This window comes from Salvelinus sp. IW2-2015, linkage group LG20, assembly GCF_002910315.2.
Source record: "Salvelinus sp. IW2-2015 linkage group LG20, ASM291031v2, whole genome shotgun sequence".
Lineage (NCBI taxonomy): Eukaryota > Metazoa > Chordata > Actinopteri > Salmoniformes > Salmonidae > Salvelinus > Salvelinus sp. IW2-2015.
The window spans coordinates 59,592,851-59,618,627 of record NC_036860.1 but is presented as its reverse complement, the minus strand read 5'-3'; the positions used below and the strand labels follow the sequence as shown (position 1 = coordinate 59,618,627).

Sequence of the window (25,777 nt, the reverse complement as noted above, 5' to 3'; positions counted from 1 at the left end):
CTTTGTGCTTGTCTCCACCCCCATCCTGCTGCTGCCTATCTTCCCAATTATCCCCAGTGTATTTATACCTGTGTTTTCTGTTGCCAGTTTGTCTTGTCAGGTCTTACCAGTGTAGTTTCCTGGCACCCTGCTGTCTCAAGTTCTGTTTCCCTGGTTCTGACCATTCTGACTGCCCTGAGCCTGCCTGCCGTTCCATACCTGCCTCCTGACTCTGACCTGTTTACGTACCGCTTCCTGTCCTGACCCCGAGCCTGCCTGCTGTTCTGTACCTTATTGACTCTGCCCTGGCTTACAGACCTCAGCCTGCCTTTGACCTGTCTTTTGCCTGCCCCCTGTTTCGGTCAATAAACATCTGTGACTCTAGCTGTCTGCATCTGGGTCTTATCCTGAGTTCTGATAGCATGGGTCTACAACAGACCCACGTTTGGAAATTCTGTTTAATTATACATTCCATTAGATGTTTTCTCAAATTCTCCGCTGCACAAGGATCTAGCTCCAGCGGACTATTCTGTTTTTTGCCAGCTAATTCCCAGCAACGCTAGTGTGTAAATACTAGCTTTGCTAAAAGCTTCTAATATTCCCTCATTGTCAACAAACTGAAAGACATTCATGGTCAACAAACATCATCTTTTTTTAAAGTGATTCCTAAATTTTTACATTTCTGGTTCTCAACAGACATGATTTGCCATTCAGTTGAGTTCTCAAATTGTTTGAAGTCAAAACCTTTATAATGTTGACATACCATTAACAACAAATTTTTCTGTTGACCTTGAACTCACGTGCTCGCTGTAGATGTTGGTGTCTGCTAGGGTCGTCACTAATTACCACAGCCACAAAGACAAACAATTATTACATCTTAATTTAAAGTTAGCAGAGTTAAGATTAGGGTCATATTTAAAATCAGATTTTAAGAAGAGAAACTGTAGAAATGGGGAGAGGGGTCCAGCTGCGACATCATCTTTCAGAGCAGGCATCCCTTAGCTGACACATATGGGTTGCACATATGACATCTCTCAGGAAAAGTAGGGGTTTCGAAAGGAACCATATAAGGAGAAGTGGGGGTTTCGAAAGGAACCATATAAGGAGAAGTGGGGGTTTCGAAAGGAACCATATAAGGAGAAGTGGGGGGTTTCGAAAGGAACCATATAAGGAGAAGTGGGGGTTTNATAAGGAGAAGTGGGGGTTTCGAAAATAACCATATAAGGAGAAGTGGGGGGTTTCGAAAGGAACCATATAAGGAGAAGTGGGGGTTTCGAAAGGAACCATATAAGGAGAAGTGGGGGTTTCGAAAATAACCATATAAGGAGACGTGGGGGGTTCGAAAGGAACCATATAAGGAGGTATGGGGGTTTTGAAAGGTGCCACTCAAGACGTCGTTTGAATTATCGGAAGTTAATCATGGTCTGCAGAGATGACAGTAAGGAATTTCAGTTATGCAAAAAAAAAGGTCTACCTCCAGGGAGCCATGCATGTAACGTTACATTTTTCGTAAATGTAAATGCTAGCTAATGTTAGCTGAATACTTTTTTTAATCTAAGAATGTATTATCAATAAAGTGTTTATTTGTGGGAGGAAGAAAAATATATAAAACAGACCAATGTACATTTCAACTTGCATTTTTATGTAATAATTTCACTAGCAGTTTTAGAGGAACGTAACAATAACAGAAAATAAACACAAGTAAACATCATAACCATATGAATTAACACAGCAACAGCACAGCCTCCACATAGGCCTATCTGATAGTATTATACTCATTATTTTAGAGCTCACTTTACTTGCATGCAGCATAACAGGCTCTCTAGGGTGGATGTCTCCTCCCTGCCCCTAGTGACTCAACACACTTTATAGCTCAGTTTTGAACTCTGATCGCTAGGTGGAAGTTCCATCCTATTGCCTTGAACCCACCTGTCCTTGACTTTTCCTAAATATATGTATTTTACAGTCTAGCACTATTTTGACCGTCATGACGGTCACCGTATGCATATTTAACAGTGGAATAGACAATATTGATTTGCAGCAGCCGTCTGTCTGTAAAGCCATATAGCATATAGTACACAATTCCAAATAAATCCATTATTATTTCGTTTAGGAGGGTCATAAAAAAAACATTCTGATATTAAGGCGATTTATATATTTTTTTAAATTGCATTTTTGTAAATCAATGCTTAGTGAGCATAGGCCTATAGGCTTGCACCACTACAATGAAATCAACTTGTTAATTTAGCAGACATCAAACACATAGCCTATAGGCTATTCCCCTGCACTAATGGAATATAACCAGATAAAATAGAAAGGATATTTTTTCAAATGGCTATTGCTGCATGATATACTCACCTGAGGAACAAGTTAAATCACGGTCATTCTATGAAAATCTGATTACTCTGCTGAAAAATGGATTTTGAAAAGGGGCCAATCTGCGCAACTTGGAGAGTTATTTGGCAAGAATAGGCTAATTATAACAATTTTTATTCACCATTTTCAATAGGATATAGTAATCAAAACGTCTGGCTTTCAAGGCCCTTTGTATGATGACTTGAAGTGCAGCTTGCATTGGCAATCTTTCAATTTGACAATTGATAGCCTAGTAACACTTTAATGAGCAGGCCTTGGCCTCTGTAAAATGGTATAGAATCAGCATGATCCCCTCTGTCGAAGACGCTTGGACCTTCTTTTTTGATATTTTCAGTGGTATTGTTAACAAACACGCCCCCATAAAGAAAATTAGAATTAAAAACAGGTTCAGGCCCTGGTTCGACAATGATCTTGCAAAGTTACTCCACCTCAAGAATTGCATTTGGCGAAAGGCTTGGTACACGCATACTCAGGCTGACTGGCTCTCGTTCAGGCAAATGAGAAATAAGTGCACTCAGGCTAGCCGGAAGGCCAAAGTTAGTTACTTTAAGGAGCAATTCTCTCTCTGTGGGTCTAACCCCAAGAAGTTCTGGAAAACGAAACCCTCCTCCTCACAGCTGCCCATGTCCCTTAAAGTTGACGATGTGGTTGTTACTGACAAGAAGCACATGGCTGAGCTCTTTAATCACCACTTCATTAAGTCAGGATTCCTATTTGACTCAGCCACGCCTCCTTGCCCGTCCAACATTCCCTCATCTCCCACCCCTTCTAATGCGACTATCCCAGATGCTTCTCCATCTTTTCCCCCTGCCCGCAACAAAGTTCCTCCCTGCAGGCAGTCACTGAGTCCGAGGTGCTAAAGGAGCTCATGAAACTTGACCCCAAAAAACCATCTGGGTCAGATGGTTTAGACCCTTTCTTCTTTAAGGTTGCTGCCCCTATCATCGCCAAGCTGATCTCCAACCTTTTTAACCTGTCTCTCCTTTCTGGGGAGGTTCCCATTGCTTGGAAGGCAGCCACGGTTCGTCTTTTATTTAAAGGAGATCAAGTTGATCCTAATTTTTATAGGCCTATTTCTATTTTGCCCTGTTTATCAAAAGTGTTGGAAAAACTTGTCAATGATCAACTGACTGTCTTTCTTGATGTCTATAGTATTCTCTCTGGTATGCAATCTGGTTTCCGCTCAGGTTATGGATGTGTCACTGCAACCTGAAAGGCCCTCAATGATGTCACCATTGCCATTGATTCTAAGCAATGGCCGTAGCTTTTGATACGGTAGACCATTCCATTCTTGTGGACCGGCTAAGGAGTATTGGTGTCTCTGAGGGGTCTTTGGCCTGGTTTGCTAACTACCTCTCTCAAAGAGTGCAGTGTATAAAGTCAAAAAATCTGCTGTCTCAGTCACTGCCTGTCACCAAGGGAGTACCCCAAGGCTCAATCCTAGGCCCCACGCTCTTCTCAATTTACATCAACAACATAGCTCAGGCAGTAGGAAGCTCGCTCATCCATTTATATGCAGATGATACAGTCTTATACTCAGCTGGCCCCTCCCCGGATTTTGTGTTAAATGCTCTACAACAAAGCTTTCTTAGTGTCCAACAAGCTTTCTCTACCCTTAACCTTGTTCTGAACACCTCCAAAATAAAGGTCATGTGGTTTTGTAAGAAGAATGCCTCTCTCCCCACAGGTGTGATTACTACCTCTGAGGCTGTAGAGCTTGAGGTAGTCACCTCATACAAGTACTTGGGGTTATGGCTAGACGGTACACTGTCCTTTCCTCAGCACTGTCCTTCCCTCAGCTGCAGAGTTCTGTCATGCTATCCAGTTCTGTGCCCAAACAGTTCGAGCGTCTAGTTTTAAAAATCCACCACCAAAATCCATAAATATGTCTCTCACTGTTGCCGCTTGTTATAGACCCCCCTCAGCCCCCAGCTGTGCCCTAGACACCATATGTCAATTAAATGCCACCCATTTATCTTCAGAGTTTGTACTATTAGGTGACCTAAACTGGGTTATGCTTAACACCCCGGCCGTCCTACAATCTAAGCTAGATGCCCTCAATCTCACACAAATTATCATGGAACCTACCAGGTACAACCCTAAATCTGTAAACACGGGCAGCCTCATAGATATCACCCTGACCAACCTGCCCTCTAAATACACCTCTGCTGTTTTCAACCAGGATCTCAGCGATCACTGCCTCATCGCCTATGTCAGTATGGGGCGGCGGGTAACCTAGTGGTTAGAGCGTTGGACTAGTAACCGACTAGTAACTGACTTGCCAAGTTAAATAAAGGTAAAATAAAAAATAAAATGGGTCCGTGGTCAAACGACCACCCCTCATCACTGTCAAACGCTCCCTAAAACACTTCAGCGTGCAGGCCTTTCTAATCGACCTGGCCCAGGTATCCTGGAAGGATATTGACCTCATTCTGTCAGTAGAGGATGCCTGGTTATTCTTTAAAAGTGCTATCTTTGCTATCTTAAATAAGCATGCCCCATTCAAAAAATGTAGAACTAATAACAGATATAGCCCTTGGTTCACTCCAGACCTGACTGCCCTTGACCAGCACAAAAACATCCTGTTGCGTACTGCATTAGCATCGAATAGCTCCTGCGATATGCAACTTTTCAGGGAAGTTAGGAACCAATATACACAGGCAGTTAGGAAAGAAAAGGCTAGCTTTTTTAAACAGAAATTTGCATCCTGTAGCACAAACTCCAAAAAGTTCTGGGACACTGTAAAGTTCATGGAGAATAAGAGCACCTCCTCCCAGCTGCCCACTGCACTGAGGCTAGGAAACACTGTCACCACCGATAATTGAATTTCAATAAGCATTTTTCTACGGCTGGCCATGCTTTCCACCTGGCTACCCCTACCTCGGTCAACAGCTCTGCACACCCCACAGCAACTTGCCCAAGCCTCCCCAGCTCCTCCTTCACCCATATCCAGATAGCTGATGTTCTGAAAGAGCTGCAAAATCTGGACCCCTACAAATCAGCTGGGCTAGACAATCTGCACCTTCTCTTTCGAAAATTATCCAACGCAATTGTTGCAACCCCTATTACTATCCTGTTCAACCTCTCTTTTGTATCGTCTGAGATCCCTAAAGATTGGAAAGCTGCCGCGGTCATCCCCCTTTGACACTAGACCCAAACTGTTACAGAGCTATATCTATTCTACCCTGCCTTTCTAAAGTCTTTGAAAGCCAAGTTAACAAACAGATCACCAACCATTTAGAATCCCACCGTACCTTCTCCGCTATGCAATCTAGTTTCCGAGCTGGTCATGGGTGCACCTCAGCCACGCTCAAGGTCCTAAATGATATCATAGCCGCCATCGATAAAAGACAATACTGTGCCGCCGTCTTCATCGACTTGGCCAAGGCTTTCGACTCTGTCAATCACAGCATTCTTATCAGCAGACTCAACAGCCTTAGTTTCTTAAATGACTGCCTCGCCTGGTTCAACAACTACACCAACTACTATTTTAACATAAAAATGCATTAATTTTAGAACGTATTATTTATTATACAACGGGTGGGTCTAATCCTGCACGCTGATTGGTTAAAACCACACTCCAGCCGGTGTCTATTCCACAAATTAGGAGAACAATTCCGGATCAATCAATATATTTTCTGAATGATTACAATTTACATTTGGTGTCCTGAAGTTTGTTATGATTTTTTTTATTATTATATATTTTACCCCCTTTTTCGTGGTATCCAATTGGTTGTAGTTTGTAGGGGTCCAGTTACTTGTCTCATCGCTGCAACTGCCGTACGGACTCGGGAGAGGCGAAGGTCGAGAGCCGTGCGTCCTCCGAAACACAACCCAACCAAGCCGCACTGCTTCTTGACACAACGCACATCCAACCCGAAAGCCAGCCGCACAAATGTGTCGGAGGAAACACCGTACACCTAGCAACCTGGTCAGCGTGCACTGCGCCCGGCCCGCCACAGGAGTCGCTAGTGCGCGACGAGACAAGGATATCCCTGCCAGACAAACCCTCCCTAACGATGCTGGGCCAATTGTGCGCCGCCCCATTGGCCTCCCGGTCACGGACGGCTGCGAACCCAGAATCTCTGGTGGTACAGCTAGCACTGCGAAGCAGTGCCTTAGACCACTGCGCCACCCGTGAGGCCTGTTATGATTTATTTTAACACAAAAATGCATTCATTTTAGAATGTATTATTTATTATTGATTATACAACGGGTGGGTCTAATCCTGGACGCTGATTGGTTAAAACCGCATTCCAACCGGTGTCTATTCCACAAATTACCACCGCAATCCACTGTCTCATCAGCCCAGCCAGGCAATTTATAAACTTGATCTCCACTATAAAAAGCATTTAGACATGATCTCACATTTCTTTTAGACTAACATTTAGTTTTCAACAGCGGAGATTTGTATAAACCTTGCTGTCTGTCTCTCCAACATTGTTTCAATATTCAAATTCGATCTCCAGATGTCACATAGCAATGAACATGTCGGGAGTCGGGATGAGACAGACAGGCAGGCAGCTTTTCTCAGCCAGTCAAAATCATAAATCAGCATAATTTGTATTTCTATATGAAGAAATATCAATAGAAAACAGGTAAAACAAAACGAAGTGCAGATAGTTTACAGTCTTTCCAGCTTCCGTTTGAAGTGATGGTGTTAGCTGTGTTGTTGGCTCGATCCTCTGAACAAGTGTCCTGATGAGAGAGCACATTTTCTATGCCAGGTGAATTCGCACATCATTAACTCATTGTTATGGATGTTTTCAAATAAATGTCACGAGAAAACAGCTTGAGTAAATGCAAATGCAGCTACTTTGTTGTTATTCTAGCTGCACTGTTTGACGTGAATGTAAGTTAGTTGTAGTTGGCTAGCTAGCAAGGGATAAGAACGTTGCCAGCCAGTACGGAATGAACGACTGGGTCGCGTTCATACAGAACAAAAAGACAACGACTGGGTCGCAACTCTGGCAACTGAACCTATAGAACGAAGGACCAACCGGCTAGGTTAGCAACCCTAGATTTGTGTCAGGACTATATCTTGTGGAAGGAAGATATAGTATGAATAAATTCATAAAAATTACGTTTTTAATGAAAATATGTAAATCATTATTTTAATATGTTGATAACCCATTGTATGAATGTGATAATGCCCGAGAAGCCGGTGTTTGGAGAATATATTGGCACGGTTTACCGGCCAATAACAACACCCGTGCCAATATATCCTCCAAACACCGGCTTCTCGGGCATTATCACTTAAATATTTGAAATATTAATATATAATTGAAATATCAAGTCATTGCGGTTCTAGTAGTTATGGAATTCCAGCGCTTCTAGTGTTAAAATACTCCTTTCGAAACCCCCACTTCTTATGTGGTTCGTTTCGAAAGCCCCCACTTTTCCTAAGAGATGCTCTGCACTGAGAGATTACATATCAGTAGGTGGCAGCATAGAGACCCTCCGGGACCCTATTGGAAATAGGCGGGGTTTAGCCATAATTATGAACTTGTGGCTGTGGTAACTAGTGACGGCCGTCTGCTAGGCAGTAGGCACTAACGTTGGGTGCTAGCTTGTCCTCTTCGCAGCGGTAAAAGCTGTATAATGTTCTTACTACCAGTTTGTCTTGATTCATAAACATGTCTGCAAAAGGAGCAGGAACGAGGGGTTTCTATTTCAACACTGTATTGTCCCTGGCGCGCTCTTTGGCTGCACACCGCCCAGCACCGATAGATAAGGTGAGTGATGTTATTAGCGTTGCCGTAAAGTGAGCGTATGCTAGCTAGCTAAGTTGTCTATACGGTTCCGTAAACATACATTTTTTACAGTATCGCCACAGAATAATATACATTATTTACAAAAAACGTTTCGCTATGGCTAACGTTATATGGCAGTGATATGCGATGCTATCGAAATTAGCTACTAGCTAATTATTCGTTTTCCAAGAACTGCACACGGCTGTTGGACAGCAATGTTAGCCACTGTAGACATTCATTCACAAGTAGAGGCCCTTAGTTAATTGTCTTGTAATTTCACACCGGAACAGGACACAACAACTAGGCAGTTTTACATACTGACAACCTAGTTTAATAACTGTAACAAATCACTTGCTAACTACGCGTTTAGCTATCTGTCCTGTCGATTATGATATATGGTGGATTGTCATTCCATCAGAATGAGGAAGTTGGCATACCCATTAGTTAGCTAGTTCTCAAACCTCAACCAAGGTAACGCCCCCGTTTATTTCTGGTCGTTGATTGGTCACTATTTACTTGAATGTTTTGTATTCTGTATTTCAACCATAAGGTCTATGATTTCAACAGACAGTTTGCTAATTTGCCTTATATCACATTACATCATGTTGATTCAGGTGTTTGCAGGAAAGCCATCAATGATGTTGCTCTGAATGGTCTCTCTGTTTTAAATTGTGTACAAACGCATATACTGTATATACAGTACCAGTCAAAAGTTTGGACACCTACTCATCAAGGGTTTTTCTTTATTTTTACTATTTTCTACATTGTAGAATAATCAAAATAAATGTGAGATTCTTCAAAGTCGCCACCCTTTGCCTTGATGACAGCTTTGCACCCTCTTGGCATTCTCTCAACCAGCTTCACCTGGAATGCTTTTCCAACAGTCTTGAAGGAGTTCCCACATATGCTGAGCACTTGTTGGCTGCTTTTCCTTCACTCTGCGGTCCAAACCATCTCAATTGAGTTGAGGTCGGGAGGCTGTGGAGGCCAGGTCATCTGATGCACCACTCCATCACTCTGCTTCTTGGTCAAATAGCCCTTACACTGCCTGGAGGTGTTTTGGGTCATTGTCCTGTTGAAAAACAAATGATAGTCCCACTAAGCACAAACCAGATGGGATTAGGGCTGGGTGATAGAAATTGACGGTATTTGATGTTTTTTTAATAATAAAAGTTCTAAATTTTCTTTGAGTAGTGCGTGACCCTAGGGTGGCAACAAATAATTCTAAGTGATTTCAATGGATCTTTCTCCATTCTTATTGCTTTATACTGTTCAACTTCAACTCCAAAAAAGTCATAATTTTCATCAATTTCTGCATTTGTGATAATTTTTACACTGCCACATAGGAATGCACAATATGGGCAAGTAATCTGGGGCTTATTTTTAACTTAATGTTGCAATTTGACTTGCGATTTAGAGCAAAACACTTGGGTTAACTGTTGGAATCATGGGAAGAATGTCTATTCTAATTATATAGTTGGAATATAATAGTGGGCACTTTTAATACAGTGTTTGACATGACAACGAATGAAAATGCCAGGGAGGAGTTATTGTGACATGGTAGGTACTAATGTGTTGATAGTTGTTTCCTAAAGGACCCTATAATCTTTGGCTACATTGAATGTTTTCTCTAAGCTACTAAATGTAGCTAACATATTCTTGCTTGCTTCTTTCATTTAGAAGACACTGTTGCACAAACATGCCGATTTAGGTCTACGCAATCACTGGTATTATCAGGCTGTATAGATCATTATGCTTGCTCTTAGTACATTTTATTAGCTAGCTAGCGATTAGCATTTAGGAACAACTTGCTAAGAAAAGACAAACTAGCTGTTTGCAGATGTAAGAAACACAAACTAATAGTGTAATTATAGAATTCTAGTAGACTTATATTAAGAAGCAAGTGACAACTGCATTGTTGTCATCAACAGTGTTGCATATGCTGCATTGACCATGCAGACTGAACACAAGTGTCCCGTAGTTGAGGAACATCAAATGCGCTCCTTGAGTGACAGGCGGCGTGGCTATGACTGTGTGGAAAGCGGCATAGAGAAAGTGTAGAGATATGACTCAAGTTGTGAAGTAAACTATACAAATAGGCGTTATACACGGCGTATCACATTTAACAAACCAAACATTCAAATATTGGTATACAAGTTAAAGTAAAAAATGGCCCATACATCAATACTGGTATATCGCAATAAAGCAGTATACTGCCCAGCCCTAGATGGGATGGCGAATCGCTGCAGAATGCTGCGGTAGCCATGCTGGTTGTGTGCCTTGAATTATAAATAAATCACTGACAGTGTCCCTAGCAAAGCACCATCACACCTCCTCCATGCTTCAAGATGGGAACCACACGTGGAGATCAGCCGTTCACCTACTCTGCGTCTCACAAAGACACAGCTGTTGGAACCGAAAATGTCAAATTTGGACTCATCAGACCAAAGGACATATTTCCACCAGTCTAATGTCATGTTTATTGACCCAAGCAAGTCTCTTTTTCTTATTGGTGTCCTTTAGTAGTAGTTTCTTTGCAGCATTTCGACCATGAAGGCCAGATTCAGATTTAGTTGATGTTGAGATGTGTCTGTTACTTGAACTCTGTGAAGGATTTATTTGGGCTGCAATTTCTGAGGCTAGTAACTCTAATGAACGTATCCTCTGCAGCAGAGGTAACTGGGTCTTCCTTTCCTGTGGCGGTCCTCATGAGAGCCAGTTCCATCATAGCGCCTGGTGGTTTTTGCGACTGCACTTGAAGAAACAAATTTCCTGACATTTTCAGGATTGACTGACCATGTCTTAAAGTAAAGATGGACTGTTGTTTCTCTTTGCTTATTTGAGCTGTTCTTGCCATAATATGGACTTAGTCCTATTTGGTAAAAGGACATCTTCTGCATACCATCCCTAGCTTGTCACAAGACAACTGATTGGCTCAAACACATTAAGAAGGAAAGATATTCCAGAAATGTACTTTTAAGAAGGCACACCTGTTAATTGCAATGCATTCCAGGTGACTACCTCATGAACCTGGTTGAGAGTAGGCCAAGAGTGTGCAAATCTGTCATCAAGGAAAAGTGTGGCTACTTTGAAGAATCTCTCATATAACATATAATTTGATTTAACACTTTTTTTGGTTTCAACATGATTCCATATGTGTTGTCATAGTTTTTATGTCTTCACTATTATTCTACAATGTAGAAAATAGTACAAATAAAGAAACTCTTGAATGAGTAGGTGTGTCCAAACCTTTGACTGCTACTGTGTATGCATGTATGTTTGCACCGTTTTACACGAACATTCAGAATGGTATGATAAAACCATAGAGATCCTATTAAATTACCTTGCTATTGCAACCATGGCAAGTGCACTAGTCTTACTACTGTGCCATAAAGGTCCAGAATTCTGGGTAGAAAACTTTGTACACTTATATACACAGAGGTTAGAATGATATATTATACAGTTGAAGTCGGAAGTTTACCTACACTTAGGTTGTGGTCATTAAAACTAGTTTTTCAACCACTCCACAAATTTCTTGTTAACAAACTATACTTTTGGCAAGTCGGTTAGGACATCTGCTTTGTGCATGACACAAGTAATTTTTCCAACAATTGTTTACAGACAGATTATTTAACTTACAGTGAATTATATCACAATTCCAGTGGGTCAGAAGTTTACATACAATAAGTTGACTGTGTCTTTAAACAGCTTGGAAAATTCCAGAAAATGATGTCATGGCTTTAGAAGCTTCTGATAGGCTAATTGACATAATTTGAGCCAATTGGAGGTGTACCTGTGGATGTATTTCAAGGCCTACCTTCAAATTAGTGCCTCTTTGTTTGACATCATGGGAAAATCAAAAGAAATTAGCCAAGACCTCAGAAAAAAATATTGTAGACCTCCACAAGTCTGGTTCATCCTTGGGAGCAATTTCCAAATGCCTGAAGGTACCACGTTCATCTGTACAAACAATAGTACGCAAGTATAAACACCATGGGACCACGCAGCCGTCATAATGCTCAGGAAGGAGACGTGTTCGGTCTCCTAGAGATTAACGTACTTTGGTGCGAAAAGGACAAATCAATCCCAGAACAACAGCAAAGGACCTTGTGAAGATGCTGGAGTAAACAGGTACAAAAGTATCTATATCCATAGTAAAACCAGTCCTATATTGACATAACCTGAAAGGCCGCTCAGCAAGAAAGAAGCCACTGCTCCAAAACCACCATTAAAAAGCCAGGCTACGGTTTGCAACTGCACATAGTGACAGATATCGTACTTTTTGGAGAAATGTCCTCTGGTCTGATGAAACAAAAATAGAACTGTTTGGCCATAATGACCATCGTTATGTTTGGAGGAAAAAGGGGGATGCTTGCAAGCCGAAGAACACCATCCCAACCGTGAAGCATGGGGTGGCAGCATCATGTTGTGGGGGTGCTTTGCTGCAGGAGGGATGGTGCACTTCACAAAATAGATGGCATCATGAGGATGGAAAATGATGTAGATATATTTCAAGAGATCAGTCAGGAAGTTAAAGCTTGGTTGAAAATGGGTCTTCCAAATGGACAATGACCCCAAGCATACTTCCAAAGTTGTGGAAAAATGGCTTAAGGACAACAAAGTCAAGGTACTGGAGTGGCCATCCCAAAGCCCTGACCTCAATCCTATAGAAAATTTGTGGGCAGAACTGAAAAAGCATGTGCGAGCAAGGAGGCCTATAAACCTGACTCAGTTACACCAGCTCTGTCAGGAGGAATGGGCCAAAATTCACCCAACTTATTGTGGGAAGCTTGTGGAAGGCTACCCTAAACGTTTGACCCAAGTTAAACAATTTAAAGGCAATGCTACCAAATACTAATTGAGTGTATGTAAACTTCTGACCCATTGGGAATGTGACGAAAGAAATTAAAGCTGAAATAAATAATTCTCAACTATTATTCTGACATTTCACATTCTTAAAATAAAGCGGTGATCCTAACTGACCTAAACCAGGGAATTTTTACTAGGATTAAATGCCAGGAATTGTGAAACTTGAGTTTAAATGTATTTGGCTAAGGTGTATGTAAACTTCCGACTTCAACTGTGTGTGTGACTGAGTGGGATTGTATCACTGGATTTGTATCTCTCTGCTGTGGTGGTGAGTTGACATTAGGCTGTAATCCTCCTCACTGAGCTTAAAGGCTGATCCTCGTTAGCTAAGCTAATTAATGCTAAGAGCTAGTTGTTTGGCTCCTCGCGTGGAGTGCAGTCAAGCTGTCAATGCCATGTTTACTATGCGGTATAGGATTCTCTGTGTTGTTTTTCCTGAAGGCCATGGAATCCAGGGGTACTTTACTATCTTTATCTGTAAAGCTGGAGCAGAGGCAAGCGGTTAGCCTCTCGTGAATGTCAGTTGGCCTTGGTAGAAGTCACCCTAACTGCTAATACAGGGCAAGGTATTTGTGAAGGTTAGGACTGATGGTTTGATTAGTCAGCCAGGTATTTGTGAAGGTTAGGACTGATGGTTTGATTAGTCACCCACAAGCCACTTGTTTGCTGTTTATTCTCTGTTTCAGGTCCAAAAGCTCCAATGCATGTGTCCAGTGGACTTCCGAGGGGTGTTCCAGCTGGACGAGAGGAGGAGGGATGCGGTCCTAGCTCTGGGTATCTTCCTGGTCAAGTCTGACCTACAGGTACATTGAACTGGAGCAGCGAGGCCTTCTCTCTGACACTGTTAAGGGTTGCATTTATATCCTGCTTTTTACGGGATGGATGTTCCCTGACCTCCTGAGGACCAATAATTGGCTCCTATCCATGGCACCTTCTGTGCTCCCCTTAGCTGTTTAATGGCCTTTGCTCGAGTGGTTTGTGAATTATGTTTTTATTGTAGCACAAAGATTCTATCGTCCCCTACCTGCTGGGGCTGCTGAAGGGACTTCCCAGAGTCCAGTGGATCGAAGAAAGCTCTGGAAACAAAGGGCGCGGTAAGGAGAGAGATGCCAGCATTTTGTCTCACACCAGTCAATATGATGTCTAATTCCACCTTTCTGACTGGTTGACGATCTTTCTTCTTGTCCTACAGATATCCTTCCGGTGGCAGAGAACTTCTGCTTCTGTCTGGTTACTCTTCTCTCAGACGTGGCCCAGCGAGATGACACCCTGCGAGGACAGATCCTGGAGGCCGTCATGGACATAATGCAGGTCCTGCTGGACATCTGCTTGAACTCAGAGGAACATGATAAAGGTACCAGCAAGCTCTCTGTTCCACCATGTTATGTTCACCAGTGTTTTAGTTATCTAGTTGTTGTCTCTTGTCCTCACAAACTTTGTGATACAAGTATGTGGAGACAGAATGACAATGAAAAAGGCAGCCTTTCACCTGTCTTTCTTTCTTTGTTTCCCCGTCTCCCTCCCTCCCAAGAATACCTGTGCAGGTACACTGTGCCCTGCTTGTTGGGTGTGGCCCGGGCCTTTGGTCGCTATAGCAACACGGAGGAGCCCCTGTTGTCCAAGCTTTTTCCGCGGGCGGAAGCCCCGCCAGTGTCCACTGGCAATGATGTCGACCCATCACGACGGCGCTCCTTCAACGACTTCCGCTCCATCATGCCGGCCTCGCTGCTCACAGTCTGTCAGGGAGACACCATCAGACGCAAAGGAAGCTCCGTGTCCAGCATATCACAACAGGCACTATTACTATACTAGACCAGTGGTTCCCAACTCCGGTCCTCCAGTACACCCAACAGCACACATTTTAGTTGTAGCCCTGGACAGACGTTCCTGATTCAACTAATTGAGGACCTGATGATTAGTTGACAAGTTGATTTAGGTGTGCTTGTCCAGGCCTACAACAAAAATGGTTGTTGGGAAGCACTGTTGGGAAGCACTGTACTCTACTACTATTACCACTACACCATAGTACTACCATTAATTCTCATCAGGTATCAGGGAGACAACATAAGATGCAAGGGCTCCACCTTTCCTATTTCTATATCACTACAGAGAATAGAACCGTACTACCAGAGCCGGCCACTAGAGAGCAAAGGAAGCTCTTATTTGAAATGTCTGAAAATGATCTGTTCATCTGTCTGTAGGCCAGTCCAGAGAGAGCAGGACTCACCCCCAGCTCCCCAGCTGACCCCTCAGCACAGTACTTTGAAGGTAAGAATATATTACACAGGTAATATATTTCTGAAGTATTTCAGTTTATTACTAAGTAGCCTGTGTGTCTTTTTTTGACTGGTACCTTTTCTCACTCTCCCCCTCCCTCTTTCTCTTTCCAGGCTCCTATCTCCCTGATGGTAGTGCTGTGGACCCAGACTATTACTTCTCCACCATCAGTTCTAGTTTCTCTGTGTCTCCTCTGTTTACGGGTAGTGCCCAGGGAGAGTTTGACGTCCCTCTGGACGTTCTGCGTCAGCTGCTCAACATGGTCAGTACATAGAATCAAAATGCATAGAACTATAGAATTAGAATGGGTAGAACATCGTTTATCAGAATTCCTTTCTGAGTGTTCTGTTTGTCTTTTGCAGGTTGAGCAGTTTGTCTCTGAATCCTTTCTGAAAACACTGGATAACACCCTGCAGGAACTTCTGGAGGTAGGTTAATTTCCCCTGTATTTTAATTAAAGTTCTGTCCTGTGTACTCCTCAATGTTACATCATGTTTGTTGTGTTCTCTCCCTCTAGTTGAACCCAGGTATGCACCTGCACTACAGGACCTTCAGTGATCCTCTGTATGTGACCATCTTCAAGATGCTCAGAGACACGCTGTACAACCTGAAAGGTAACAAATACACTGGTCTCTCACTTTAACCTTTACTATCTCTAATATACAGAAACCCTCTGCTATGACCTGATTATTCTGAAGCAGTTTATTACATGTGTTTATTACTGTGCTACTAACATGTTCTTGATGTTGGTGTGATGGTGTTTCCAGACCTGCAGACAGGCTATGTGAAAGAGGTTCATGACTTTGTGCTGAAGCAGTTCAGTAGTAGCCAGTCAGAGCTGCAGAGGATCCTACATGATGTAGATCACCTCCACAGTGAGCTGAGTCCTCTGAAGCTACGCTGCCAGGCTAACGCTGCCTGTGTCGACCTCATGGTCTGGGCTGTCACTGAGGAGCAGGGTACGAGTGTGTTGTGTACTATCCATCCGTGCGCATGTATTGAAAAATATCAGGTCGTGAATTTGGAATGCATTTGCCATGTGTTGAAAAACGTTGGGTCATTCATTTGAATTGAACACCAAACCAACTGTTGTTCATGTGTTTTGATTTGATCAGGAGCTGAGAACCTGTGTACCAAGCTGTCAGAGAAACTGCAGTCCAAGACGTCCAGTAAAGTAATCATCGCTCACATTCCCCTGCTCGTCTGCTGTCTACAGGTCGGTTCTGTAATGTCTTCACCATACTGTGTTGATAAGATGCCATAATACCAGTATTATCCTACCTAATCACATTCCCCTGCTGGTCTGCTGTATACAGGTCGGGTCTGTAATGTCTTCATCTGTCTTCACAATACTGTGTTGATAAGACACCATAATACCAGTATTATCCTACCTAATCACATTTTTCCTATGTGTGTGTGTAGGGTCTGGGTCGTCTGTGTGAGCGGTTCCCGGTGGTGGCCCACTCTGTCACCACGTCTCTCAGAGACTTCCTGGTGGTCCCCTCTCCTGTCCTTGTCAAGCTGTACAAGTACCACAGCCAGAACACCACAGGGACTGGAGAGATCAAGATCCATGTGACCAATGAGCACTCCCAGTCTACGTTCAGTGCTCACGCTAATAAGAAGAGCCAGCCCTCCATGTACGAACAGCTCCGAGACATCTCCATTGACAACATCTGCAGGTGAGGAAAGATAAAATATTGTATGTGAAAAGGAGAGAAATATGAGCAGTGTTTGCTCCGTGGTAACCAATTATGCGATCTCTTTTCTCCTCCCTCCCCCCTCTCTCTGCTGCTCAGGTGTCTGAAGGCAGGTCTGACTATGGACAGTGTTATAGTGGAGGCTTTCCTGGCCAGCCTGTCCAACCGTCTCTACATCTCTCAGGAGAATGACAAGTAAGTATTATTTCATACCTGAGCCCTCCAATATTACCAGTTAGTCTACTTTACTTATTGACAGGCTGGATTACCTCTGAGAAATAACTGTCAATGTTAGCTAGTGAAACCTCAGGTGATCTCGCTAGTTAGACTCTCCTGCAGTGATTGACAGATGCTCTGACCAGGTCCGTGGCAATGACTGACAGCCCCTCTGACCAACGCACTGTTTCTCTCTCCCCCAGGGAGGCCCATCTGATCCCAGACCACACCATCAGAGCGCTGGGTCACATCGCGGTGGCTCTGAGGGACACGCCCCGCGTCATGGAGCCCATCCTGCAGATCCTACAGCAGAAGTTCTGCCAGCCGCCGTCACAGCTAGACGTACTCATTATAGATCAGCTGGGATGCATGGTCATCACTGGGAACGTGAGTCACACACACACACTTGATTCTGTATACACTTAATTATTTTACCTCTCCCCTCAGCAATATGTCCCTCAGTAAACTCTCCTCTCTCTCTCTCCTGTCAGTAAACTCATCAACCTCTGGTCTCTCAGTAAACTCATCTGTTTCTCTCTCCTCACAGCAATATATCTACCAGGAGGTGTGGAACCTGTTCCAGCAGATCAGTGTGAAGGCCTCCTCCATGGTCTACTCCACCAAGGACTACAAGGACCATGGATACAGGTATGCTTAGCCACTACACCTTTACCCATATCCCCAAATCCCTACCCATAGCCAGCTCCACGACCCACTCTACTAAAAACTACTGTGTTAATCTTGTGTGTTCCAGACACTGTTCCCTGGCTGTGATCAATGCATTAGCTAACATAGCTGCCAACCTGGCAACAGAGCAGATGGTTGATGAGTTGCTTGTCAACCTACTGGAGCTGTTTGTGCAGCTGGGACTGGAGGGAAAGAGGGCCAGCGAGAGGGCCTCGGACAAGGGCCCTGCACTGAAGGTAAACTTTGTTTACAGTAGCCATGACTTCTGATAGACCTTTAGAGTCCAGCGACAACATGCTTGTGTTAAGGGCCCTACACACTTCATTCAAACTACGCAAACGCAGTGTCGTTTTCACACCTAGTTCTACGTACTTTTGTGGGGTTCAAATTTGGAAACGGCCATATAAGGCGCTCCGTCGCTCTGTTTGGGTGAAGTGTGTAGCGGCCTTTAGAGGTTAACAGTTTTTTTCTTGTTAACATTTGTTTATTATTTGTATTTGCAGGCGTCAAGCAGTGCTGGAAACCTTGGTGTACTCGTTCCTGTTATTGCTGTGGTACGTGGGTTGCCTCTATACATTTTTCACTTTCAACAGTTTGTCTAGTAGTGCCTCTGTGCCCGAGTGTCTATACAGTACTCCGTATATAATCTATACACTTAGTATTGATCTAGATCCCCCTCTCTCTGTGTAGCTGACGAAGCGTCTGCCGCCCATCAAGGAAGCAAAGCCTCGCCTGCAGAAGCTGTTCAGAGACTTCTGGCTCTACTCTGTGGTGATGGGCTTCGCTGTTGAGGGATCAGGTGGCTGTTTAACAATGTTAACTTGTACTACAATATTCCAATCAGGATTGGAAAACAATATAAAGAATTGACTAAACATTGTTGAAATGGTGGACTAATACCCATCCGATGGAAGGATAAAAGGGGAGTGAGTTATCAGGCTAACAGTCGTCCTGCTATGTAGAAGTCTGTAGGGTTATTAAGGGTTTTGTGTTGTGTAGGTCTGTGGCCAGAGGAGTGGTATGAGGGAGTGTGTGAGATCGCCACCAAGTCTCCCCTCCTCACCTTCCCCAGTGGAGAACCCCTACGCTCTGAACTACAGTACAACTCTGCCCTGAAGAACGACACCGTCACAGCGGTACACTACACATGCATGCCCACACAACACACGTGTGTACAGACATACACACACACTTGCTACTACACACACACAACTGATGTTCCCTGGGTGTGTGTGTGTTTTCAGGCGGAGCTGAATGACCTGAGGAGCACCATTATAAACCTGCTAGATCCTCCTCCTGAGGTGTCTGCTCTCATCAACAAACTAGACTTCGCCATGTCGACCTACCTACTGTCTGTCTACAGGCTGGAGTACATGAGGTAAGGAAACCACTTAGACCTATTGAGATGCACCCCTGCTAGACTAGGGCTCTCCAACCCTGTTCCTGGAGAGCTACTGTGCTGCAGGTTTCCGCTCCAAACCCAGTTGGAACTAACCTAATTCAGCTTATTTAGGTGCACTAGTGTCGGGTTTCAGAACAGCAGCTCTCCAGGAACGGCGTTGGAGAGGCCTGGTCTAGAGTGTAGCAGTTGGAGAGGCCTGGTCTAGAGTGTAACAGTTGGAGAGGCCTGGTCTAGAGTGTAACAGTTGGAGAGGCCTGGTCTAGAGTGTAGCAGTTGGAGAGGCCTGGTCTAGAGTGTAGCAGTTGGAGAGCCTGTCTAGAGTGTAGCAGTTGAAGGCCTGGTCTAGAGTGTAGCAGTTGGAGGAGGCCTGGTCTAGTGATGTAGCAGTGGAGAGGCCTGGTCTAGAGTGTAGCAGTTGGAGAGGCCTGTCTAGAGTGTAGCAGTTGGAGGAGGGCCTGGTCTACGAGTGTAGCAGTTGGAGAGGCCTGGTCTAGAGTGTAGCAGAGTTGTGCAGAGAGCCTGGTCTAGAGTGTAAGCAGTTGGAGAGGCCTGGTCTAGAGTTAGCATTGGAGAGGCGCTGTCTAGAGTGTAGCAGTTGGAGAGGCCTAGGTCTAGAGTTTGACAGTGTGAGAGGCCTGGTCTAGAGTGTAGCATGCTGGAGAGGTCCTGTCTAGAGTGTACAGGGAGAGGCCGGTCTAGAGTGTAGCAGTGGAGAGGCCTGGTCTAGAGTGTAGCAGTTGGAGAGCGCTGGTCTGAGTTGTAAGGCATTGGAGAGAGCCTGGTCTAGAGTGTAGCAGTTGGAGAGGCCTGGTCTAGAGTTGTTAGCAGTTGGAGAGCCCTGGTCTTGAGATGTGTAGCAGTTGGAGAGGCCGTGGTGCTGAAGTGTAGCAGTTTGGAGGAGGCCTGGTAGAGTGTAGCAGTTGGAGAGGCCTGGTCTAGAGGTAAGCAGTTGGAGAGCCTGGTCTAGAGGTAGCAGTTGGAGAGGCCTGGTCTAGAGTGTAGCAGTTGAGAGGCCTGGTCTAGAGTTGTAGCAGTTGGAGAGAGCCTGGTCTAGAGGTGTAGCAGTTGGAGAGGCCTGGTCTAAGAGTGTAGCAGTTGGAGGGCCTGGTCTAGAGTGTGTTAGCAGTGGAGAGCCTGGTCTAGAGTGTAGCAGTTGGAGAGCTGGCGTCTGATGTAGCGTGAGAGCTGTTAGAGTGTAGCCAGTATGGAGAGGGCTGGGTCTGAGTGTAGCAGTTTGGAGAGGCCTGGCTCTTAGAGTGTAGCAGTTGGAGAGGCCTGGTCTAGAGATAGCAGTTGGAGAGGCCTGGTCTAGAGTGTAGCAGTTGGAGAGGCCTGGTCTAGAGTGTAGCAGTTGGAGGTAGTTAGTTAAATCTCCTAGTCATTCATGTCGTGCCTCCTTGCCAATCCATTTCTCTTCTCTTTCACTCACCAGGATGCTGCTTGTTCTGGACTCTGACCGCTTCTCTTCTCTCACCAGGATGCTGCGTGCTCTGGACTCTGACCGTTTCTCTTCTCTCACCAGGATGCTGCGTGTTCTGGACTCTGACCGTTTCTCTTCTCTCACCAGGATGCTGCTTGTCTGGACTCTGACCGTTTCTCTTCTCTCACCAGGATCTCGCGTTGTTCTGGACTCTGACCCTTTTCTCTTCTTTCTTCACCAGGATGCTGCGTGTTCTGGACTCTGACCGCTTCTCTTCTCTCACCAGGATGCTGCGTGCTCTGGACTCTGACCGCTTCTCTTCTCTCACCAGGATGCTGCCTTGTTCTGGACTCTGACCGGTTTCTCTTCTCTCACCAGGATGCTGCTTGTTCTGGACTCTGACCGTTTCTCTTCTCTCACCAGGATGCTGCGTGTTCTGGATTCTGACCCTTTTCTTCTCTCACCAGGATGCTGCTTGTTCTCGACTCTGACCCTTTCTCTTCTCTCACCAGGATGCTGCTTGTTCTGGACTCTGACCGTTTTCTCTCTCTCACCAGGATGCTGCTGCTCTGGACTCTGACCGTTTCTCTTCTCTCACCAGGATGCTGCTTGTTCTGGACTCTGACCGTTTCTCTTCTCTCACCAGGATGCTGCGTGCTCTGGACTCTGACCGTTTCTCTTCTCTCACCAGGATGGCTGCGTGCTCTGGGACTCTGACCTTTCTCTTCTCTCACCAGGATGCTGCTTGTTCTGGACTCTAACCGTTTCTCTTCTCTCACCAGGATGCTGCGTGCTCTGGACTCTGACCGTTTCCAGGTAGATGTTCCGCTACTTTGAGGACAGGACCATCCAGAAGGACAAGTCTGGTGAGCTGCATTTACCCGCAGGTAGACAGTGCCGTGCACGCGGTAGAAGTGCGTGCACCAGGTAGACAGTGCCGTGCACGCGTAACAGTGCCGTGCACGCGCTAGACAGGTGCCGTGCACGCGGTAGACAGTGCCGGGCACGCGTAGACAGGTGCCGTGCACGCGGTAGACAGGTGCCGTGCACGCGGTAGACAGGTGCCGTGCACGCGGTAGACAGGTGCCGTGCACGCGGTAGACAGTGCGTGCACGCGGTAGACAGGTGCCGTGCACGCGGAGACAGGTGCCGTGCACGCGGTAGCAGGTGCCGTGCGCATATTTCACGCGGTAGACAGTGAGAGAATGTCTCTTTTTTCTGTGGTCCAGTTAGATGCAGTGTGTGATAGCGGTTTGGGACAAGGTGTTTGAGGTCTTCCTACACATGATGCTGAGAAGGTAAAGGTCAATCGGGTCAAAACAGAGACAACTGCGGTCTCTAGGAGAAGTCGAGAGCAAACTACCTTCTGTGGAGCGTGATCCTCTACAACTATTGGTCTGCAACTGAGTGCTGTCTCTGTGTTTCTCTCCCCAGCCGAAGACTAACCCATGGAGAGGAGCTTGGAGCGCCACGACTCATCTATCTAATCTGGTCAACTTCAACCCGTCCCACAAGAGATCCGTAGGTGGCTGCAAATACCAATAGGTCTGCCGAACGTATCCCTCACCTGCTGTTGGACGATCGGCACGTCTGTAATTGAAGACGTGCTGGACATCCTGCAGAACTCTCTCTCTTTCCAACTCAGTGCAGGTACGACACACACTCACAACATCCTCTTCTCACTCCATAACCACCTGCTAATCTGTCATATTCTCTCGTGGGTCCCTGAAAAGGTGGTTATTAGACAACGTTTTGTGTTCTGAGTGCCTGTCCGTGCTACTAACCATTGTTTGCCAGGACATCCATCCAAGGACAGCCTTAACCTATGCACATCCAGACACCCCCCTACAGGATTCACTTGACCAGACACATACGAGGCCAGAGAGGTAGGAATGGTGTGTGAATGTGGGTGGTGCTGTTTTCTAATAATGTCTATGTTTCTCTGTCGGTTTGTAGAGCATAGTGAAGGACTTTGTTGCTCCTGTGGGGAGATCCTGAGGAAGGCATGAAGGGCCCCCTCTGTCACCAAGTCACACCTCAGGTGGAGAGAGACACACACACACAACCACCGCATTTCGTAAAGGAAAGGCATATACGGATTGGTTGTTAGACACAACTGTTGATAATTGGATATGAGAAGGGTGAGCCGGCAAGGATCGATTCAGACAAGGTGGTAAATTGTTATACAAGCGAACAGTTTTATTTAAGAGTAAAATATTGGTACAAGCCTGCACGGACTTATTCATTTAGCTCAATGGAACGTCAGGAAATAACCCAGATTAACAGAGTGCATATACATTTTATACAGTACAGAAAGTAGTTGAGTCTGGAAGTGCTTGTCCTCTGGTTTTGGTTCTGATGATTGGGCGAGTTCTCCTTCAGGTAGTATCACTGCCCATTGGCGCTGAAGTAGGTTTTGTCTTCAGAAAAGTTAGCTAAACAGGAGATTTTGTAGTGTTGCGGTAGATGTTCCTGTCTTACTGTGTTTATGAAAGGCTTACGTCAGCCCTGTGTTCCTTGTATGGTGTGTCTCAGTACCTCGAGAAATTTACATTACACACCCTTTCTGTCAGTGTTTATAAAAGGTCGTATGTCAGCCATCTGCTCTGGGGTGTGTGGGTCTCAGATCTCTTATGAGTTGTGAGAAACCCTGTTTTGAAGAAGTTAGTTATAACAATTTAATAGGATATGCTTGTGTTATATAAAGAGTATTTATTACACAAACCGATGCGTGCGCAACTATGGTGCAAAACAGACAGGGTTGGGTTTAGATTGTTGACAACATGTAACTTTTCCTCCATGTTTATTAAAAACAGTAAAATATTTGCCACAATGAGCACTTAGTGTCTCAAAAACATCGTTACAGTTGTTGGTTAGCTAGCGAATTTGAGCCATATCAGCATTGACATGAAATCAGGTAAAACACCTCAAAACAAGACATGGGCAGCAAGCGCTTGTCATTGTTGGTAGCATCTGGGCCATCCAGATCACAGGCAACCACGACTTCTGCTTTGAAGCGTTTCGTGACGTTTCAGCCTAACCCATCTTTATGACAACGTGTGTAGTGTTCTGCCAAATCATTATTCAAGAAGACAACTCAACAAGAGCTTCATCGATTTGTCTTTTGAGGACTCAAGGTTTAAATGAATCTTCTCCTATCCCCGTTGTGTATGTTTTCTCCCTGTTCTCACAGGAGTACCTGAACAAGCATCAGAACCTGCGGTGTGCAGGTCTGTTCCCAGCACACTGCCTGCATGGCTACAGAGAGCATCCTGCACTTCGCTGGCTACAACAGACAGAGCCACTACACTAGGGTGAGGAGACAGCGCGCGCTCGCACACACACACACAACAATTAACACACATACTAAACCAAGTTCCGTCATCCGCTCTAGATCACCCCAGCTGACAGAAGGCCAGCCTGTGTGAAGAAGACTACTCCAACTTCATGGCTTCACTCAACCTGAGAAACCGCATGCCGCGAGAGGTACAGAGAGACCACTGCTACAGGTCTTAGACAGGACTTCCCGCTATGCCGGAGAGACACTGCTAAAGACGGTCTAGACAGGACTCCCGCCCTATGCCGAGAGACACTGCTACAGGCTGACAGACTCCCGCCTATGCCGGAGGGACACTGCTACAGGTCTTAGACAGGACTCCCGCTCATGCCGGAGAGACATGCTACAGGCTAGACAGCTCCCGCTTATTGCCGAGAGACACTGCTTAGCCAGGGCTAGACAGAACTCCCGCGTATGCGAGAGACACTGCCTACAGGTCTAGACAGGACTCCCGCTATTGCCGGAGAGACCTGCGACAGGTCAGACAGGACTCCCGCCTATCCGGAGAGACACTGCACAGGATCATAGACAGGACTCCCCTATCGGAGAGAACTGCTACAGGTCTAGACAGACTCCCGCTTATGCCGGAGAGACACGGCTACAGGCTAGACAGGGACTCCCGCTATGCCAGGAGAGACACTGCTTACAGGTCTAGACAGGACTTCCCGCTATTGCCGGAGAACACTGCTACGGTCTCAGACCAGGACTCCCGCTATGACGGAGAGACCACTGCCTACAGGGTCTAGACAGGACTCCCCTATGCGGAGAGACCACTGCTACAGGTCTAGACAGAACTCCCGCTATGCCGGAGAGACACTGCTACAGTCTAGACAGGACTCCCGCTATGCCGGAGAGACACTCATACAGGTCTGAGACAGGGACTCCCGCTATGCCGAGAGGACACTGCTACAGTCTAGACAGGACTCCCGCTATGCCGAGGACACTGCTAGAGGTCTAGACAGACCCCGCTATGCCGGAGAGAAACACTGCTAGAGTCTAGACAGACTCCGCTATGCCGGAGAGACACTGCTAGAGGTCTAGACAGGACTCCCGCTATGCCGGAGAAGAGACACTGCTAGAGGTCTAGACAGACTCCCGCTAGCCGGAGAGGACACTGCTAGAGGTCTAGACAGGACTCCCGCTATGCCGGGAGACACGCTAGAGTCTAGACAGACTCCCGCTATGCCGGAGAACACTGCTACAGGTCTAGACAGGACTCCCGCCTATGCCGGAGAGACACTGCTATAGTCTTAGACTGGACTCCCGCCTATGCCGGAGGAGACACTGCTAGAATCTAGACAGACTCCGCTATGCGGAGAGAACTGCTAGAGTCTAGACAGGGACTCCAGCTATGCCGGAGAACACTGCTAGAGCGTCTAGACAGGACTCCCGCTATGCCGGAGAACACTGCTAAGAGGTCTAGACAGGACTCCCGCATATGCCGGGAGACCAACTGCTGAAGGTCTAGACAGGACTCCCGCTATGCCGAGAGAGACACTGCTAGAGGTCTAGACAGGACTCCCGCTATTGCCGAAAACACTGCTAGATGTCTCAGACGGACTCCCGCGATGCCGGAGAGACACTGCTAGAGGTCTAGACAGGACCCCGCTAGCCGAGAGAGGACACGGCTAGAGGTCTAGACAGGACTCCCGCTTATGCCGAGAGACACTGCTAGAGGTCTAGACAGACTCCCGCTATGCCGGAGAGACACTGCTAGAGGTCTAGACAGGACTCCCGCATGCCCGAGAGGACACTCTAGAG

At 45.6% G+C, this 25,777-nt stretch overlaps 1 protein-coding gene across 1 annotated transcript; it reads left to right on the top strand.

The window, feature by feature from the left end:
* The first annotated feature begins 7,854 nt into the window (after nucleotides 1–7,854).
* On the top strand, nucleotides 7,855–21,549 carry pi4kab (phosphatidylinositol 4-kinase, catalytic, alpha b). Its single transcript, XM_024011564.2, has 21 exons — nucleotides 7,855–8,090; nucleotides 13,664–13,780; nucleotides 13,978–14,071; nucleotides 14,170–14,331; nucleotides 14,509–14,771; nucleotides 15,179–15,245; nucleotides 15,368–15,516; nucleotides 15,617–15,682; nucleotides 15,772–15,868; nucleotides 16,022–16,213; nucleotides 16,370–16,470; nucleotides 16,677–16,936; nucleotides 17,054–17,149; nucleotides 17,374–17,557; nucleotides 17,718–17,818; nucleotides 17,925–18,093; nucleotides 18,361–18,411; nucleotides 18,548–18,656; nucleotides 18,857–18,993; nucleotides 19,102–19,235; nucleotides 21,462–21,549. The coding sequence occupies exons 1-21, from the start codon at nucleotides 7,992–7,994 to the stop codon at nucleotides 21,514–21,516; spliced, it is 2,703 nt and encodes a 900-aa protein (XP_023867332.1). The 5' UTR covers nucleotides 7,855–7,991; the 3' UTR covers nucleotides 21,517–21,549.
* The last annotated feature ends 4,228 nt before the right edge of the window (nucleotides 21,550–25,777 follow it).